Source organism: Artibeus jamaicensis, unplaced genomic scaffold (genome assembly GCF_021234435.1).
Source record: "Artibeus jamaicensis isolate MK-2021 breed Jamaican fruit bat unplaced genomic scaffold, CSHL_Jam_final scaffold_537, whole genome shotgun sequence".
NCBI lineage: Eukaryota > Metazoa > Chordata > Mammalia > Chiroptera > Phyllostomidae > Artibeus > Artibeus jamaicensis.
This window is the reverse complement of record NW_026522047.1, coordinates 37,393,914-37,412,560: the sequence shown is the minus strand read 5'-3', so window position 1 is coordinate 37,412,560 and position 18,647 is coordinate 37,393,914. Positions and strand designations below refer to the sequence as shown.

General features: G+C 40.6%; 1 protein-coding gene across 2 annotated transcripts in view; it reads right to left on the bottom strand.

Moving 5' to 3' along the window:
- KIF13B (kinesin family member 13B) overlaps positions 1-18,647 on the bottom strand; it is a 174,908-nt gene that overhangs the window by 19,239 nt on the left and 137,022 nt on the right. For both annotated transcript variants that reach the window (XM_053658474.1, XM_053658475.1), the window contains exons 36-37: positions 14,779-14,890; positions 11,755-11,888 (exon numbers count right to left, since the gene is read on the bottom strand). In XM_053658474.1, the coding sequence (XP_053514449.1) occupies positions 11,755-11,888; positions 14,779-14,890 (246 nt within the window). The remainder of the gene's footprint in view (positions 1-11,754; positions 11,889-14,778; positions 14,891-18,647) is intronic.

Below are 18,647 nucleotides of genomic sequence, written 5' to 3'. Positions count from 1 at the left end.
CAATACTGATGACTATAAGCATATTTTTTACAGGTTAGGTAATCGGCGGCAGGGGGTGGGGCTGGAAGAGCAGGAACTGGAAAGTCTCGGGAGGAAGGCATAAGCCCTGCCATGGTCCACAGAGGGCGCTCCCAGCCCTGGCACCTGAGGCCTCCGTGACTGGTTCTCCCATCACAGCCAGCTCCCCATACCCCACAGGGCAGCCTTTGGATGTGCGCACTGCTTTCCAGGGTGAGCTGGGTAAGAGTGTGTTTGCCATGATGCACTTTTGTCCATCATGCAGTTGTATTTCTTATTTTAAGTGAACAACAGTACTTGAGTTGATCCACTAGTCTTTGGTTGTGTAGATCTGACCCTCCTCCGGGAGGTGGTAATCCAGTCCAGGTCCACAAGAATTCTCTAAGAATGGCTGCCCAGCAAGGGTCTGGGCCACCAGCTGGTCCCCACCAGACACTGTTACCCTACCTGCCACATGCCCCTTTCAACTGGTGACATTAAAGTATGGATGTGTCAAGCATGGAAAGGTGACTTCATTTTTCTGACCAACATTATTATTCCTCATGAGGTTTTTACAACACTTGAATAGTCTTCCAGTTTTATCTTTCTCAAATCTACCCTTGGAACTGCAGCCAGAGAAACCTTCCCAAATACACATCAGACTGTGTCACTTCCCTGCTTTAAAGCTGTCAGTGATGCCCCACTGCCCGCAGGCAATTTTTTTTCAGAAAGGAAAAGGGCAAGACAGGGAGTACGGACAGGGGCTACTCAGTCTATTTCCAAGGTTTGCCGGTCCCGCCTTCACATCTTGTACAGATTTGTTCAATAACCACTTGCGATTTTTAATCAAATCCAGGAAAAATCTCTAAAGATCACAACTCTCTAAAGAAGCACGCATTAATTGTGCTTCCTGAATATAAACCTCAGTTGTGCCAACTTACTGGGCTCTGCACCCTCAGACAGGAAGCCCAGCCACCTGAGCCTCGTTTACCTCCACACCTGACTCACGACCTAACACCTCCCTCCGACTCTGCCCCGTTGGACATGGGGGCCACCAGCCACATGTAGCTACTGAGCCCTTGAGATGCAGCCAGTGTGACCGAGGAAGTGAAATTATTTTACTTAATTTTAATTGATAATATGTAAATTTTGAAATTAAAGTGCCTTTATGTTTGGAACAGCTTTGGCATGCAGATCTATTTTTTTTCAGCCTTATGAACTCTAAATGCAGATCAAGTATTTCCGACAAAAATTTAGTGTCTGAATTAAGATGTGCTAGAAATGTAAAATATGCACCTGATTTCGAGGACTGTAAGGAAGAAAAGATGGGAACATCTCATTAAATGCTTTAATGCTGATTACAGGAAGAAATGGCCATATTATGAATGTACGGGGTTAAGTAAGTTACATTATTAAATTAATATGACCTGTTTCTTCTTACTTTTTTAAATGAAGCTGCTAGAAGATGTAAAAGGACACCAATGACTTCCATTCTGTTCCTGTCAGACACCACGGCCCCACCTCGGCACTGTTCTGAGCCCATGCCTATGGAAGGCCTGGCGCACGGTGAGTGGCCCGCCCGTTGCCAGGCCCTGCGGCTCTCCACTCACTAGGACACCGCCGTGTGCTGTCTTCCAGGACAGTCCTGGGTGGGCCGACTATAAACACATTTTTACACAATCCACAATTCTATTTGATATAAAACAATTTAAAGTTTCTACCTGTGTTTAGCTGTCCCAAAGCCATTCAGGACATAACATTAATTCCATTTTCTTTCAAACACGGAACCCTAGGAGTTATTAATTTACCTGTTCACAAACATGTTCCGGGTGCCTCCCACATTCCAAAGAGTGTGCCAGGAGCTGGGGACACAGCGGGAGCAAACCGAGCACGGTCCCTATGCTTCTCAGATGTAGGCACGCAGGGTCTCACATCTGACACTCCTATTCAATTTTAATTACACAAAATAACTAAGAGACCCATTTCTCCTATCAACAGGTAAACTATTTTATCAGTGTATGCAAGTGAATGAGACCATCCAAATCGACTTTTTATTTCACCATATAATACATGTACTCATTCAAGTTGTTAGAGGTTTTACATAGAGGAGAATTTAAGTACTAATATTTCTGGAGTTGTCAGAAAAGATACAACTTCTTATTTTTAAAATTTAGCTAGTTTACTTTTTTTTCCTAAGGATTTATTTTTAGAGAGAGGAGAAAGGAGGGAGAAGAGGAAAACATCAATGTGTGGTTGCCTCTCACACACCCCCTACTGGGGACCTGGCCCACAGCCCAGGCATGTGCCCTGACTGGGAATTGAACTGGCGATCCCGTCTACAGCCATACCACCCTGAACGCGTCCGATCTCGTCTGAACTGGCGATCCTTTGGTTCACAAGTCATCACTCAATCTACTGAGCCACACCAGCCAGAGCCTAATTTACTTTTTAGACTTCTACATGATAATTATTAAAACTTATTTAAATACTTATATTTAAAAACAGAGACTGTATATTTACTTCATCCAAAATAATGGTTATTCATTTCTTCAAATGTTCATGAAGGATGAAGGATGTTTACTTAAAACACAGAATATTTGTTAATCTAAAAACTTAGAAACAGGGTCTAAATCTAGACTGTCACCAGCTCAGTATGCTGTATCACCTAAAAATGTTTTTTTTAAGTTTATTTTATTGATTATGCTATTACATTTTTCCCAATTTTCCCCCTTTATGCCTCCTCAGCCCTGCAACCCCCAACCCTCCTGCATTCCACCCCCCAGTTCATGTCCATGGGTTGTACATAGAAGTTCTTCGAATTCTGTTTCTTATACCATTTTTGACCGCTCCCCACCCATTTTATGCCTACCAACTATGCTTCTTATTCCCTTTATGTTTTCCCCCACTCCTCCCCTCCCCCCCACTGAAAACCCTCCATGTGATATCCATTTCTCTGATTCTGTTCCTGTTCTAGCTGTTTGCTTAGTTTTTTTTATTTTTTTAAAGATATTATTTATTTATCTTTAGAGGGGAAGGGAAGCAGAGAGGGAGAGAAACATCAATGTATGGTTGCCTCTTGTGCCCTCTCTACTGGGAACTGGCTTGTAATCCAGGCATGTGCCCTGACAGGGAATTGAACCATGATCCTTTGGTTTGCAAGCCCGCACTCAATCCACCAAGCCACACCAGCCAGGGCAGGGTTTTTTTTATTTTAAATTCACTTGTTGATAATTGTGAGTTTGTTCTCATTTTACTGTTCATACTTTTTTATCTTCTCCAGTTTCTTAGATAAGTCCCTTTAAAATTTCATACAATAAGGGCTTGGTGATGATGAACTCCATTAACTTGACCTTATCTGGGAAGCACTTTATCTGCTCTTCCATTCTAAAGGATAGCTTTGCTGAATAGAGGAATCTTGGCTGTAGGTCCTTGCCTTTCATGACTTGGAATACTTCTTTCCAGCCCCTTCTTGCCTGCAAGGTCTCTTTTGAGAAATCAGCTGGTAGTCTTATGGGCACTTTGTAGGTAACTCTCTCCTTTCTTCTTGCTGCATTTAAGATTATCTCTTTATCTTTAATCTTGGGTAACTTTCAAATGATGATGTGCCTTGGTATATTCCTCTTTGGGTCCACTTCTTTGAGACTCTCTGGGCTTCCTGGACTTCTCGAAAGTCTGTTTTCTTTGCCAGACTGGGGAAGTTTTCCTTCATTATTTGTTCAAATAAGTTTTCACTTTCTTGCTGTTGTTCTTCTCCTTCTGGCACCCCTATAATTCGAGTATTGGAACGTTTCAGGTTGTATCAGATGTTCCTAAGCCTCTCTTCATTTTTTTTTAATTCTTGTTTCTTCATTCGGTTCTGGTTGGATGTTTATCTCTTCCTTTCGTTCCAAATCGTTGATTTGAGTCCCGGTTTCCTTCCTGTCATCATTGGTTCCCTGAAATAGTTTGCTTTATTGCACTTTGGGTACCCTTCATTTGTTCTTTCATTTGCAACCAAGCTCAACCAGTTCTGTAAGCATTTTGACTACCAGGGCTTTGAACTCTCCACCAGACAGGCTGGCATTTCCTCCCCAATTGCTTAGCTCTCTTTCTGGGGTTCCGCTCTGTTCTCTCATTTGGGCCCTGTTTCTTTGTCTTAGCACATGTGTTACGTTATAAGGAGGAGGAGCCCTTAGGTATTCACCCGGGCGGGGCAACCCTCCTTGCTGCACTGAGGCACTGCCCGTGGGGGAGGCGTCAGAGAGGGAACAGTGCAGCTTGACTGCTGGGCTCTAGCCTCACTTCCCAGTGACCCTCCTGTGACACTGGGAGTTTCTCCCACCACGGCAACCGCTGTAGTCCGCGGTCCACTCTGAGTCTCAGTTTCCATTCAGCCAGCCCCGCCCACTCAGTCCACTGCCCTGCCACCAGTTCTCTCAGTCTGCCCGTCTTAATGGTCTGGTTAACTGTTTCCTTAATTCCTCTGTTGTCCGAGTTCCATGAAGTTTGATTTTCTGGCACTTCTGGTTGTTTATGAATTTTAGATTGGTTATAATTCTCCTTTTGGTTGTGCAAGGAAGCGAATGGTTTCTACCCATGCCTCCATCTTGGCTGAAATTTTGGTTATTCAGTTAAAAATAGTTTTTATATTTTTAAATTGTTGAAATAAAAGAATACTTTGTGATATGTAAAATTTACATGAATTCAAATTTCAGCATTAGAAATAAAGTTTTACTGGAACACAATCAGACTGACTTGTTTAGCACTGTCTATGGCTAGTATTGACAGAGACTGTATGGCCTGCAAAGCCGAAAATATTACCTGGCCCTTTACAGAAAAGCCTGCCGGTCCCTGATCTACAGAATCATACAAAAGCCATACAATGCCAATTTCTGAAAAAATAACTACAACCAGGTTCAGAAACTGTCTTATTTTCATTATTCTTCAGATCAGCTACTAATTCTGATTCCGAAAACAACTTGGTTAGCTCAGAGTCTCTAAGTATGTCAATACAGTATCCATACATTTCTGGGGCAAAGACAGCAAAATATGATTTTGGAAACTGAACAGAGTCAAGTGTCTTCCATCAGTAGAACAAGTGCCTAAGCATTCCTCCCTGGAGCAGCTGCACAGAACTCACCTGCCTCAGACTTCACAAGAAGCCTGTGCTCCAGAAGGCCTGTCCCGCCTCCCCGTCCCCTGAAGCACAGGCGCTCCAGTGTACCATAACCAACTGTATTTAGTACACGAGGCACTAAATTACGAAAATGCGCATATACATCACTTGTTCAAGAACCTGAATAATTAAGAAAAAACAAAGGCGAGAAACAAGGCTAGATTCTTTTTCTAGCTTTAGTTAGTTAAGATGATGAACCCTAATCAAGACACAGGGATAGGTATTTACGTGGTTCCCTTCATCAAGGGAGCGCAACACGAGTAGTCTAAAATGGCACTGTCGTGCATGAGGGAAGGACCAGTAACTGTTTTGTTTTTTCCCATTTTCTATGTGGATGAACCACTGACATGAAAGATGGGGTAACCAGACAAGCATCCTTTTAATTGGCACCACAGAGGGGCAGGGTGCTGCTCTCCCGCCTCGAGGCTCGTCCATCTCCCACCCCAGAAGCCCTGGGACTCTGGAGCAAAGTCCCTGTGGCTGACAAGGCCATCTTAGGCCAAGTGCAGGACACTGGAAAGGGGCAGACAGTGGACCAAAGATAGGCCAGAAATGTGACTGTGCTTTTCATGGTGGATGTTGAATCTGAGCATTAACTCTTTTAATTCCCCAGACGAACCAAACAGGCCATTTTGAGTCCCTAAGTTTGAGTTACATAAATAGCTTCATCTGAACACAAACTCCTAGATACATGAAGAAAGCTATTACACCAAATTAATTCAATCTAACTAATTAGAGAGCAGGAAGTTCTTTCAATTATTGTATGTGCTGTCTGAGAAACACACTTGAATATGAGTACAGATTTCATTAATTGCAGTTCATTATTTTCCAGATTAGTTACTAAACTTGCATCAGAAGGTCAAAGACAGCAATTTTGTCAGCTGTCACCTCCTCCAGTGCAGTGTCTTTGTGTTTCTGGGACTCAGACAGAAATTGATTACAAACAAAAACAGATCTCCATAAATATGAGAAACATAAGTCTTTACAAATATGGTCAAACCAAAAGATTTTGTGAAATATTAGAATCTTTGTTTTTAAATCTTCTGAATAAACTGTTAACTTCTACCTTACAAGAAGAGATCCATGAGTCTTTTCAAATACTGAAATATAATGCTCCCAAATTGTAGCATCTTGATCTGAGAACCTGCTGATTCCAAAGAACAAGTTAATAAACATTAATCTTTTCATTAGAGTTTCTCTGTGCTTGTATCTTTGCATGAAGGAGGGAACTGAACATTCTTGTTTGAAAATGTCAAGGACACTCTGATTAAAAGTACATTTTTGATAATAATCATTCCTTCATTATACAACTTCTGCATCTCTTCCACCTGAGCTAACAAGAAAAATATGAGGAATAAGTGGAACAGGACTTATTCTATTCCTTGGTTCTTAGCTGGACTATTTTTACATGCTCAAAATCTTATTTTTTAAAAATAGAAGTGACAGAAATCCCATGGTTTTTTTAGGGAGAGTACCCTGCTACCTATCTATAAGTTATTGTATTTATTCATAGTTGGGACCATTCCCTTCATTAATTTCATTTCTGTCACTCTACGCCTTTCATGCCTCTGCTTCAGGAGCCAGCCTCACTCGGTTCTTCCCCGCCTTTGGTGCTGCTCTGCTGTGAATGCCTACAGTCAGCTCTCTCAGTCACTGTTTGGTCCCACTATAAATAACTCCTTTAATCTTCCCTCATAAATCATTTCTGACGTTATTCTCTGAAATCACTCCAATTGGTCAATGTATTTCTACTAGTAACATATCCAGAACCAAGCGCAGTAATCTAAGCGTGGTCAATTATGCCAGAGAGCACCCACAGGTAGTGTTTATGTAGGTGGGCTGGTGTTTTTCAGTACTGTTACTGTTTCAGAGGAGTTTTAAAAGTCTCCAAACTAAACTCAGACAGAAACAGGAAAAGGAAGAAGTTTTAATGGCTTTCACCATACTTAGGTGGGAAATGGAGAAATGGTTTGAAACTTGATGAAAAGAGAAAGTTGCAGGCAGGGTAGAAAGAAGAATGTGCTGTCAAATGCAGTCTACCTGGGTACCACATAATGTGTCTGTTGATGCTCAAACCACTTCGGGGCTTCGAGGGGTTTGTGTGCATTGTTTCACATTATAAATCTTAAACAATGTTACTTATTATCTTATTTATTATGTCATGCAATATTAATATCAGTATTTACCCCTTCCTATACTATAAAACTGATCCAGATTCTAATTTCTATTTTTAGGTATATATACTGATTTCTATTTTCTTGGGTTCTGTCTTGATGGTACTCTAAAACCTACACGTTTTAGCTACTAACTGAACTAACTACCTGGCCAGGGCTCAATAATAATGCTTGCCTTTAAAAAAAAGAGAGCATGTGTAATCATATGCTACTTTGGTAGAAGTACATTACTGAGAAGAGGAAGATAACAGCTGCACTATTTTCCAGCATAGTAGCTACTATATCACTTCTGGTCTCTTCTGCTTTAAGCAAGGCCCTGACAAGACTACTGAAGAGTGATAAAGCACTATTAGGAGACAGAGCTAATTACTCTAGAACTGCAAAGTCCGGAGTAAGCCTAGGAGATCACAGAACCTCCTCCTCCACTCCCTTTGACTCCTGGTGGTAGAGAAACTCTGAGGCACAAACTCATTGGAAATAAGCCAAAAATTTCCCTAGAAGACTTGGCGGCTCCATAAGGAGGGGAGGGCTGGGTTATCAAAAAAAGTAAGAACCTCAACTTACTTTCAACTTACTTAGGTTTCAAATTCAATTTTCAAGTGAATGGGGTGCCATTAGAGTAAAAAAAAGGGCAATACTAAAGTAGCCAATACCACACTGTTCTTTTCACTGTTATTGTGAAATTAGCTGGCATAAAGTGTTGCATTTCCAAGCATAAAAAAATACGGGTATAAGAACTTAAAGCATATTTATAGTGGCTCCAGTAATGGAACCTCTATATTCATATTGCCATTTAAAATTAGAATTTATTACTCTTAGAGCTTTAGCAGATATAGTCATGAACTGAGAAGAACATAAACATCTTTGATCAACTAAACCCCAACATGATAAGACAGTGTCCTGGTTTTAGGAGTGGTTTTTTAGTGGAACCGTGCATCAGTCTAGGGAAGAAAGTTCATCAGTATGTCTTGTTTCTCAAATTCCCACTCAGATGTGACACTCTCACCTCCAACTGTAAACACAGCCCATACCACCGTGTGACACTTGGTACATGCTAACTATCCAGTACCATCTGTTTATAGGTCACAGACAGTTAACCCACATGTTTTGTTGTGGACACGCCCTTCCCTCAAGGATTACATTCCAGAGGGGAGATAATGAACACAGAGACACAACAGGACTCTCAAGGAACACACACAGTAGGGTAACAGTGCACTGTGGGCGGTGGAGGCTGTTGGTTTAGTGTGGTTTGCCAAGACCACTCCAACCTCAAAGATACTTCCCCAGAGCAGCCTTTCTTGGCCACTCTAGTAGTGAAACACTCTTGGGAAAACACAGTCCAAGTGGAAGGAAAAAACTCTTAAGACCAAAAGGAGCTTCATATGTTGCTGGATTAAAAACAAACAAACAAAACATGGCTTAGTATGGTGAACAAAGAGGCAAATAAAGGGAATAAGAGTAAATAAATATCAGGGGACCACATCATATAGGTTGCTGTCAAGCAGAGTAAGGAATTTAGATTTTATTCAGTTTCAGTGAGAAGTAGTAGAAGGTTTCAAGCTACGAACTGTAAGGCTTTGGAGGGTCACTCTGGCTACTTTGTAACTGAGTGGCAGGGCAGACCAAGAGGTAGCAGCTGCAATAGTCCAGAGAGGGTAGTGGCAGGGTGAGCGATGGGAAATGGACATGGTCAGGAAGAACCGACTGGAAGAAGCAGCGTACCTATGCAATGTTTACAGATGCACCACTTGTAAGATGTAAACAGCTAGGGGGATGTTCACACTACATACTGAGATGGCCGTGTCTTTTGGTAAGCATTCTGTGTGTTGGGAGTCAGCAGACTTGTGAGCTGAAACAGATAGTAATGCTTGGACTTGTGAAATGTGAATGCCTGACATGTAAGTAGAGAAGCTGAATGGCCAGGAAGATCCCACAAAGCCGGAGTACAGGGGCGAACTCTGGGCTGGAGGAAGAAACGTGAGCATTGTCAGTGTATAAACAGTCAAAGCCATGGAACTGAATGACATTACCCAAGGAAAGAATTAGGTTTAGAAAGAAAAAGAAAAAGAGGGCCCAGGACAGAGCTCCAGCGCACGTAGTACGGCTCCCAGGATACATGAACCTGGAAAGGCGATCAGAAAGTTTAAAGACTGCAACAAAACTTAACAGAATGCACAGTATGACCTTAATTAAATACTTAAGTAAAACTGAAAAAAAAAAAAAAAAAAGAAAGGATTAAGCAGTCAGCAGGAGAGCTGGCACATGTGGTGCTGAATAAAACCTTGGGATGCAAATGTCTCGAGAATGTTGACCTTGCTGCAAGGTCACACCAGGTGGGGACACAGACTGCAGAGATGTAGCTCCCTGGTGACCTTAACAAAAGTTCCTTCATTGGAGTGGGTGGTTCACAAACCAGTTGGAACATTTTAGCTCTACTACCGGGCATCTTCATTAAGTCCAGTTTTGTATTTATCTTTTCATTTACTTATACAATATAAAACACTTAGGACCACTTCCCCAACAGCTTTGCTCATATGTGCTCAAACAATAAGCTGAATGAGTAAATGCTGCTCTAAGATATTCTAAAATAGTGCAAGACTAACTCTCTTAAATTGGACATTACAAATTACAGTTATCCTCCAATCACTAGATTGTTCTCAAAGTGTTTCTAGTACATTATTGTTTTATCAAAAGAAACAATCACCTATTGTCAAAAGGTAAAAATAATTACTTATTGTAGCAGGTGATCTGACTTGTTACACCAAAAACTCAAGAGTGAAAAAAAAACCTCAAAGTAGTTGAAAAAATAATTATAACTATAGTAGACTAATTCAATGACTTCTAATGCCATTCCAATTTCCTTTAATATATATTAACTCTGTCTTCACCAAATAGCAATACAAAAATGGTAGTTATCAAACTTTAAAGTGAATATGAATCACCTTGGCTGCTTATAAAGGCAGATTATAAGGTGCCCCAGGTGAGATATGGGTTGAGATCAGGCTATATATACTTTTTTAGTCACCTTTTTTAAAAAAGTTACCATGGAGCCCTGGCTGGTGTGGCTCAGTGGACAGAGTGCTGGCCTGTGAACCAAAGGGTCGCTGGTTTGACTCTCAGTCAGGGCATGTGCCTGGGTTGCAGGCCATGTCTCCTGGCTGGGGGTATGAGAGATCCATGTTTCTCTCCCTTTCTTTCTCCCTCCCTTCCTCTCTCTCTAAAAGTAAATAAAATCTTTAAAAACAAGTTACTATGGAAATTCTGACAGTCCATTAATCATACTTTGCAAAATAATGATGTGGGAGTTTAGAAGAGAAGAGTCTGTGATAACAAATGCCTGGAAAGACCATTTTTGCCTACCCCAACCCCACTAAGTATCAGACTTGTGATTCCTTTTAGCTCAGATTCACTGTGGTATGTGTCAAGTACCTGCTGTATGCCTAAATGTAAACATTTCCAAAACCTCAATGTTTAATTTATTCATCCAGTATGTGTGCATGGATACATATGTGTATGCTTATATAACACTATACTGAAAAATTATACATCCACACAGCGGCCTTACAAAACTAACACCATCGCCCCTGCATCTGCATTCATAAACTCAGAAAATTCTTTTCAATAGTTAAGGTCTCAGACAAGGACTCAGCTGCATTTCTGTCACTTGAATGTTTAAGTGACTGTGGAGGAGCTGATGTCAAAAGACCTATTTCAACAGCTGAACTTGCACTGTATGTGTTTTTGAATGAGTATAAATAAATCCTCATTCATCATTTGCTGCTGAATTCACACCTATGTTAAGTCTGGATATTGCATTTCCAATAGGCTTCCTATTCACCATCTCCGAAGAATAGTTTCCTGATTGTCTGGAAAGCCCTTTAACATTTTCTCTAAAACTTATCCCAAGGCTGCGTTGGGTTTTACAGAAAAAGGGGAAATAAGACAAATGATCACTTTTAATATTTTAAGTGAAAGAACAGGTAAATGGGGAAAGAGAGGTTGAGTGGCAAGGACAGTAATCATACAAAATTGTTTGAAATATGAAATGAAATCAAGAATTAAAAATAGAATTACATTTTCTGTTTGGCAATACACAGGCAACGCTAAGTGCACTTCATAAATTTTACTATTGTTGCTCTAAGTGATATTACCATAAATCACATTAGTAGTGTACTTGGCATTTTTTAAAAGCAAAAAGGATTGCAAGTGTCAGTAAGTTTAAACAGCTCTGTTATCTCTGAAGAGAGTGGAAGAGAAATTACCACAAGCTTTTCCCAGGTCTAAAAGCCCAGTTCCAATGGCCCTCACTGCTGCCATCACTCTCCCTCCAGCTCCAGCGCAACCAGAGCGCCCGTCTGCCGGCAATCCCACCTGTCTGCCTGCAATCCATCACAGAGGAGGGTCACTGCTGCTTTCGCGGAGCTTTACCTGATGTGCACGGGGAGATGGCTGTTTGCCCCTTTTCTCATCTCGAACGGGGAAGAGAGACTTCAGTAGCTTTGGCATCTGAGGCACAAAGGATTTTACTGGATTCAAGTAGGAGGCTGCTAGGCTACTGAGTCCTGTAAAAACATGGGAAGGAAAAGAGATAAGGCAAAAACAATTACATAGACATTTTCTTTATTGTAAACTTGACATATATCATTTGTAAGCAAGTCTAACAACATAAACCAAAATAGGTTATCTTCTACAAATTAATATTAAAAACCCAGTATTATTATAGTTACCCTCAGACATGCTGGAGTTCCCTTTTCTAACCGAGGAGAAGTAATTGGGGTAACTTCTAAAATCTTCTAGTCTCCAGGGTCCCTGTTAGTGTGCAGAGGGTAATCCAACCCCAGTCCTTGTCACTAACTAGTTCAAGCACTAACTTCTGCCCTGGAATAAAACGGGCTTTTTCATTGTTAACTCACTTCACTGATGACACACACGTGCACCACTTCACTACCTAGACTTTAAACTCTTCAAAGTCAGGGACTACGTCTTATTCAACTTTAGAGTTTCGTGCTATTTCCTGTGTGAAAATGATGAAACTGACCTCTGAGGAAGACAGTAGTGTTTCAGTTGCTTTTACAAGGGAAGAACGGAGGTCCTGAACCAACCGCCTTCTTACCTGCTCTTAACTGCTCAAAGGCGGGGATCAAATGTGCAGATAATTGCCTGTGACATGAGATTTCTTTCCCCTTAGTGGATAAAACTAAGTTTTTAAGAAAATCTAATTCAACTTATAAAGGATAAAACACTGTATCCGTATAAGTGAACAAACAAATACAGGACTACCCAAAAGCCAAAAGAGGGAATAAAAATCAAACACTAAAAAATATTTTTCTTTTCTTTTCCTAGGAATAACTATCTCATTTATAGCTATGAGGGCCTGTATAAAGCTCCATCCTTCCCCAACTGGTTTCTTTCTTTTTTATTTTTCAATTACAGTTTACATTCAATATTATTTTGTATTAGTTTCGGGTATACACCTTAGTGGTTAGAGTACATGATCGTCTAAAACATTTTTCAATCAAAAAGAAGGCAAAAGGAAGTCACACTGGAAAAAACAGGCTAAACAGAAACCAACAGCAACATGACAGATATAACAATAATGTTAGATGTAAAATAACTAAACATGTAAAATAATTAAAAGACAGAAATTGTCAGAGTATTTAAAATAATAGCTAGTCCTAACTATACACTCTCTATAAACAATCATTTTTAACTTAAAGACAAATATGGGCTAAAATTTTAAAAACTGAGAAAAAGATACACCCATGCAAACAATAAGCAAGGGAAAGTCAATATGGCTGTATTAATATCAAGCAAGACATATTTCAAAGTATTTATTGCCAGAGATCTACAGGGACATTTCATAATGAGAAATGTTGCTTCTTCAGGGAAAAAAATAACAATCCTAATGAGTATATACCTAATAACAGTGTTTGTGACTGAATGATGCAAAACCTGATATAATTAAAGGGAAAAACAGACAATTTTCTTTTTTTAAGTATATTTTATTACCGTCGTCCCACTTTTTCCCCCTCTGCCCCCTCTAGCTGGTATCCACCCCCTTAGTACATGTCAGTGGGTCATGCGTGTACATTTTTTGGCTTCTCCATTTCCTATACTGTTCTTAACTTCTCCCTGTCTGTTTTGCACCTACCGTCTATGCTTATTCCCTGTGCCTTTGCCCCATTCTCCCCTCTCCCCCTTCCCCTCCCCAATGATAACCCTCCATGTGATCTCCATTTCTGTGATTCAAAACAGATAATTTTCACAACCATATTTGGAGATTCAATGCCTCTGCTTAGTGATTGATAGAACAAATAGAAAAAAAATCAGTAAGGATGGAGATTGAGATTATCAACCACTCTGACCTAATCACTATCCAGAACACGGTGCCTGAAACAGAAGAGACGTGCTTTTCAAGTATAAATAGAATGGTCGTAAGACAGAACAGTCTCAAAAATCTCAAATGGCTGAAATGTTAAAGAGTTTATTCTCTAGTTATGGTATTAAATGAAAAACCAGTCTTACTGGTTTCAAGTATATGAAATAAATGAACATGCTCAATAATCCATGGCTCAGAAAATAAATCAGAGGGAAATCAGAAAATATTTTGAATATAATGATAATAAAAGCACAGCATGCCAAAATCTGTGAAATGAAGAAATAACAGAAATCAATGAAACAGAAAATAAAGCCAAAATTTAGTTCTGTGAGAAGACTATGGACACTGATAAACCTACCTCAAAGTATTCAAGAAAAACGAAAACAAAAATTATCTGTTGGAGAATTAAAAAACATAGATCTTATAAATATTAAAGGGGCAATAAGGAAACATTGAAACATTTATTAACAAATTTAATAATTTAGATGAAATAGGAAAATCCTTGAAAAATGCAACTTATGAAAATGGATTCAGAAGGAAATGACAAAAAATTAAGCAGCCCTGTATTAAAGAAAGTGAAGTCATAATGTCAAATCTTCCCACAGAGAAAAGCCCAGAGAATGTCCTTGGTGAATCCTGTCCAACATTTAGGGAAGAAGTAACACCATACTTACAAAAACTTTCAGAAAAACAAATAAGAAAATATCTCCCAAGTCGCTTTATGAGACCAACAGGATCAGGACACTAACGCTATCAAAGACATTATCGTTATGAGAGAAGTACTGACAGATATTCACTGTAGACATGTACACAAAAATCCATGAAATGCTAGCAAGAAGAAAAGCAGGTATAAAGGAGAACATGTCATGATCAAGGGGCATCTGTCACAGGAATGCAAGCCAAGTTTGACTTTCAAAACGCAATGTAATTTAACCTGTGGAGACAAAGGGAAAATCCCAGATGGACATGACCTGGTAGGATGGTGGTTACCTGATAGGCCATCCTGACTTAAACTGTTTCTGAAAGCTGTTCAAATTTCATGACAGTGGCTGACAAGTAAAGATGAAACTTACCTGGGTCAGGAGAATGGTTATTTTGGGGACCACCAGGGAGGGCTGGGGCGACTGGAGCTGCTCCTCTGGGAACCACGATCTGTGACACATCCTGCTGACTTTCCCACCGGCCCTATTAAGGACAAAATTGGAAATTTCAATTCAAATCAATCACTTAACAACAACAACAGAAATCTGAAGATATTTAAGAAAAAAAACTTTTGTACATTACTAAAGCTTTATTTCTTTGACAGGACACGATCAGTTTGATTACATAAGTGCTCTTCCTCTTGTACTTTGCATCTTCTTTAGAGTATTAATTTCCCTAATAACAGTGACAACTCACACTTGGATTCCTCTCCAGTTTACCACACACAGTATCCTCAGTTCCTCCTGACATCCCTCCAACCACCCCGTGTTGCTTCCCACCGAACATGTCTACACCAACATATTCCTTCTGAAATCCTCCCGGACGTCCTGCTTCCTGCTCTTCTGCCTCAAGGTACCTTTTTCATCGCAGATTCTCTCCTGAAATGCAGCAACAACTCTAGCAGTGGTGGGGGTCTCTCCTTTTCAGGAGGGTCTCTTTCCACCCATTCATGTATCATTCACGGAAGTCAAGACTCTCAAATAGTGCATTACCACGCTTCTCATTTTAAGTGGACATTGAAGATAAGTTCCAGGTAAGCCCCAATCAAGTAATCACAGGATGCCAATAATGGAAGTCTCTGAATTAACAAGTTTTATTGTACTCTCAACTTATTTTATAAATTCTCATTACAGAGATCTTGCTGCATAATACCAGAACAATGCCTGCCAGGCAATGTATACTTTTACCATTTACCATTTACCATTCTGATACTTGTGGTGAGGCATACCAATGGTGATGTCATCAAAGCACTTTTAACATCGGTCTCATTTAGGAAAAGAAGCAAACCCCAACCAAATATTGCAACCAGCAATGGAGATGAGATGCAAATCTTTTAAATGTTTTAAAAGTTTTAAGTTCCCTTGTGATCCTCTGATAATCATTCTGACTTCTCTTTCACTAGAGTTAAATAAAGGTATTTTATATTAATTTAGGCCAGTGTTTCACAGATGAGCGACCCTAACGACCACTTGAGTTTTCATTAGTAATGGCCTGCAAAGCCAGTTCCCCACTGCTCTTGAAGATGGACTGAGGTGTAAAAGACCTCTTCGGGTTCAGATATGTATTGGAAACCTATCTGCTTTTAGCAACATTGTAAGTACTGATCATAAAATCAATAAGCCCTAAGTGATCTGGATTCTGTTTACCTTAGAGAACACTTTTCCTTAGGAATGCTCTCAGCACTTGATATTCTTAAAAAATGGTATGATGTTTAGCATTGGGAAGCAAGGAAACAAAACAGACACAAAGGGACGATTTAAAAAGCTGTGACTTCTGAAATACTTCACGGCAGGAGCAGTTGTGTTACTATGAATCACACAACAATTTACATACGTTAATGCTTCATTAATGTTTTTTGCATTTAAATTTGATTATCTGTCTGGGAAGCTACAGCTCTGTGTATTCCCGGACGTTACAGTCAGGTGGCTGAACACTAAGGTCAGTCTCTGTGGAGCTTTGCAGAGGAGAAGCCTCATGCTGTTTACAGTGTCAAGCTCATGCAAGGCTGCTTTGAAAACATGTTAATTTGAGAATAAATTTATTTTCAGATTTTAGCATTTTCTGCCTTCTTTGGCAGCTGACAGAGTGGTATTCTGTCCCTTAGTAAAACTAAGTAGCTGATCTGGAGTCAGCACCTTGGCTGTTTGGTGTATAATGGTCCAGTGACAAATAACGTAGGTGCCACCTCTCCCCCATGTGCTCTCGGGGCCCTGCTAGCTTCCCAAGTAATTTTTCCCAGTTGACATTTCCACACACAATGCTGCTCCCAAATCAGAATGAAAGCAACAGCTCTTACTGTCTCATATATTCAAATATCGCAGGTGAGAACATTTGAAAGGATGCACACAGTACCTTAATTAATACCGCCTTAGCCATACTGTTAGCCCTATCAGATAATGAAAAACGGAGACACATTTCACTTCATCCATCTACCTTAACTGTCACCTCAACCTTGAACAATCTCGAATGCTGACTGTTCCCAGGTCTCGCCAACCAGACACAAGGACACAGAGTGTCTCCAATCACTCTGGGATAGATGGAGCTCTGCTTCCGAGGGGACAACAAACTTGGATGATAAACCGGGTATAACGCTCCCCCCTCCTCTCGGACTCGGGCAGATCTCTGGAGAAGCACTCCGCTGGCATCATTCACTCCATTCTGTCTCCCCTGCAGTGCACGTGCCATCCTTTTGCCAGAAATGAAACCCGAGGTCCAGGGGCTAGCTATACACACTGCCCCCCGGGGACAAGGCCATTCATGTCTTTCCAATAAATTGTATATGCTTGATGTTCTACAGTTGCTTCCCACCAAACATGTCTACACCAACATATTCCTTCTGAAATCCTATTCCTTTACTGACACACTGGGGTTGTTGGGGGTGGGGATGGAAGCATCTCAGTCAAAGGTGCTTCAGAGGGAGATGAACTCAGGACAACAAATAAAAAGCACCTGGCCAGACAATGGACCGCTGGACTGGTCTGCTCTCTTATGAGCTCAGTTCTCAAAGTAAGAGTTTGGTGGGTTTTTGTTTTTTTTTTCACTTATACCACAGTAATCTTCACCCCATCACTTTGAATCTAAAAAGATAAATCTGTGATTTGTTTCTAACATTCTGCCTGTCTATCAAACTTCAGAATCAGCCTAGATGAGGGGGCAAGAAAGAAAAACTCTGACTTCACTTTGAATTCCCACACTGGCTTCACACGTTTTAGGGATTATTTGTGCTCCCAGGCTGAATCCAGGAAATACAACCCTCTTCGAGAGAGCCGTTATCTGTAACAAGCACCATGCTGAAAGGCGAAACTGAACAGGGAGAAACACAGGAGTCTCTCAGATGGCTTGAGAGTGTGGTCTGGTCCCCCGCACGCCCTCGGCCTCCCCATTATGGCTCCTCTGACAGAGATGCTGCAGGCTTTCTGTAAAGAGGTCCGTTCTCACTGGGAAAATGACAAAGATGTAATACAGAGAAGTGACATTCCAGATCCAAAGGTGCCTTCTAATGCAACTAAAGAAGTGTTCACATTCGGCATCAGCCTTTACCAATTAACTGACCCACTGATGGCAGTTTTCAGGAAAGTAATGTGTGCAAAACACAGAGTTCAGTTTTTTTTTAAATATTTTTTTAAAGATTTTATTTATTTATCTTTAGAGGGGAAGGGAAGGAGAGAGGGAGAGGAACATCAATGTATGGTTGCCTTTCATGCGTCCCCTGCTGGGAACTGGCCTGCAGGGAACTGGCCTGCTACCCCGGCATGTGCCCTGACTGGGAATCGAACTGTGATTGTCTGGTTCACAGGCCCATGCTCAATCCACAACACAGAGTTCAGTTTTGTTAACCAGATACTCATTCGAGCTTCTGGCTGCTTTAATTTATATCAAAAACTCCAATCAGAAGATGACAAACACACTATCTTACTAACTTATTAAAAATACAATTCCATCTAAACTGGCTTTAGAAATACCATTATTTCAAACGCTGACAGTATTCCATGAATTGCAAAGATTTCAACACACAGCAAATTTTTAGATGAAAAAACAATCTGCTGAAATTAACTGTGCACCTAAATATGAGCCTATCCTGGTAGTCTGGTCATAGAACATTTGCTGCTTCCCTGGCTCAGTGAATTAAGCACCAGCCTGCAGACCAAAAGGCCACTGGTTCAATTCCCAGTCACAGCACATGACTGGGTTGCATACTAGGTCCCCAGTTGGGAACGTGCAAGAGACTACCACCTGATGT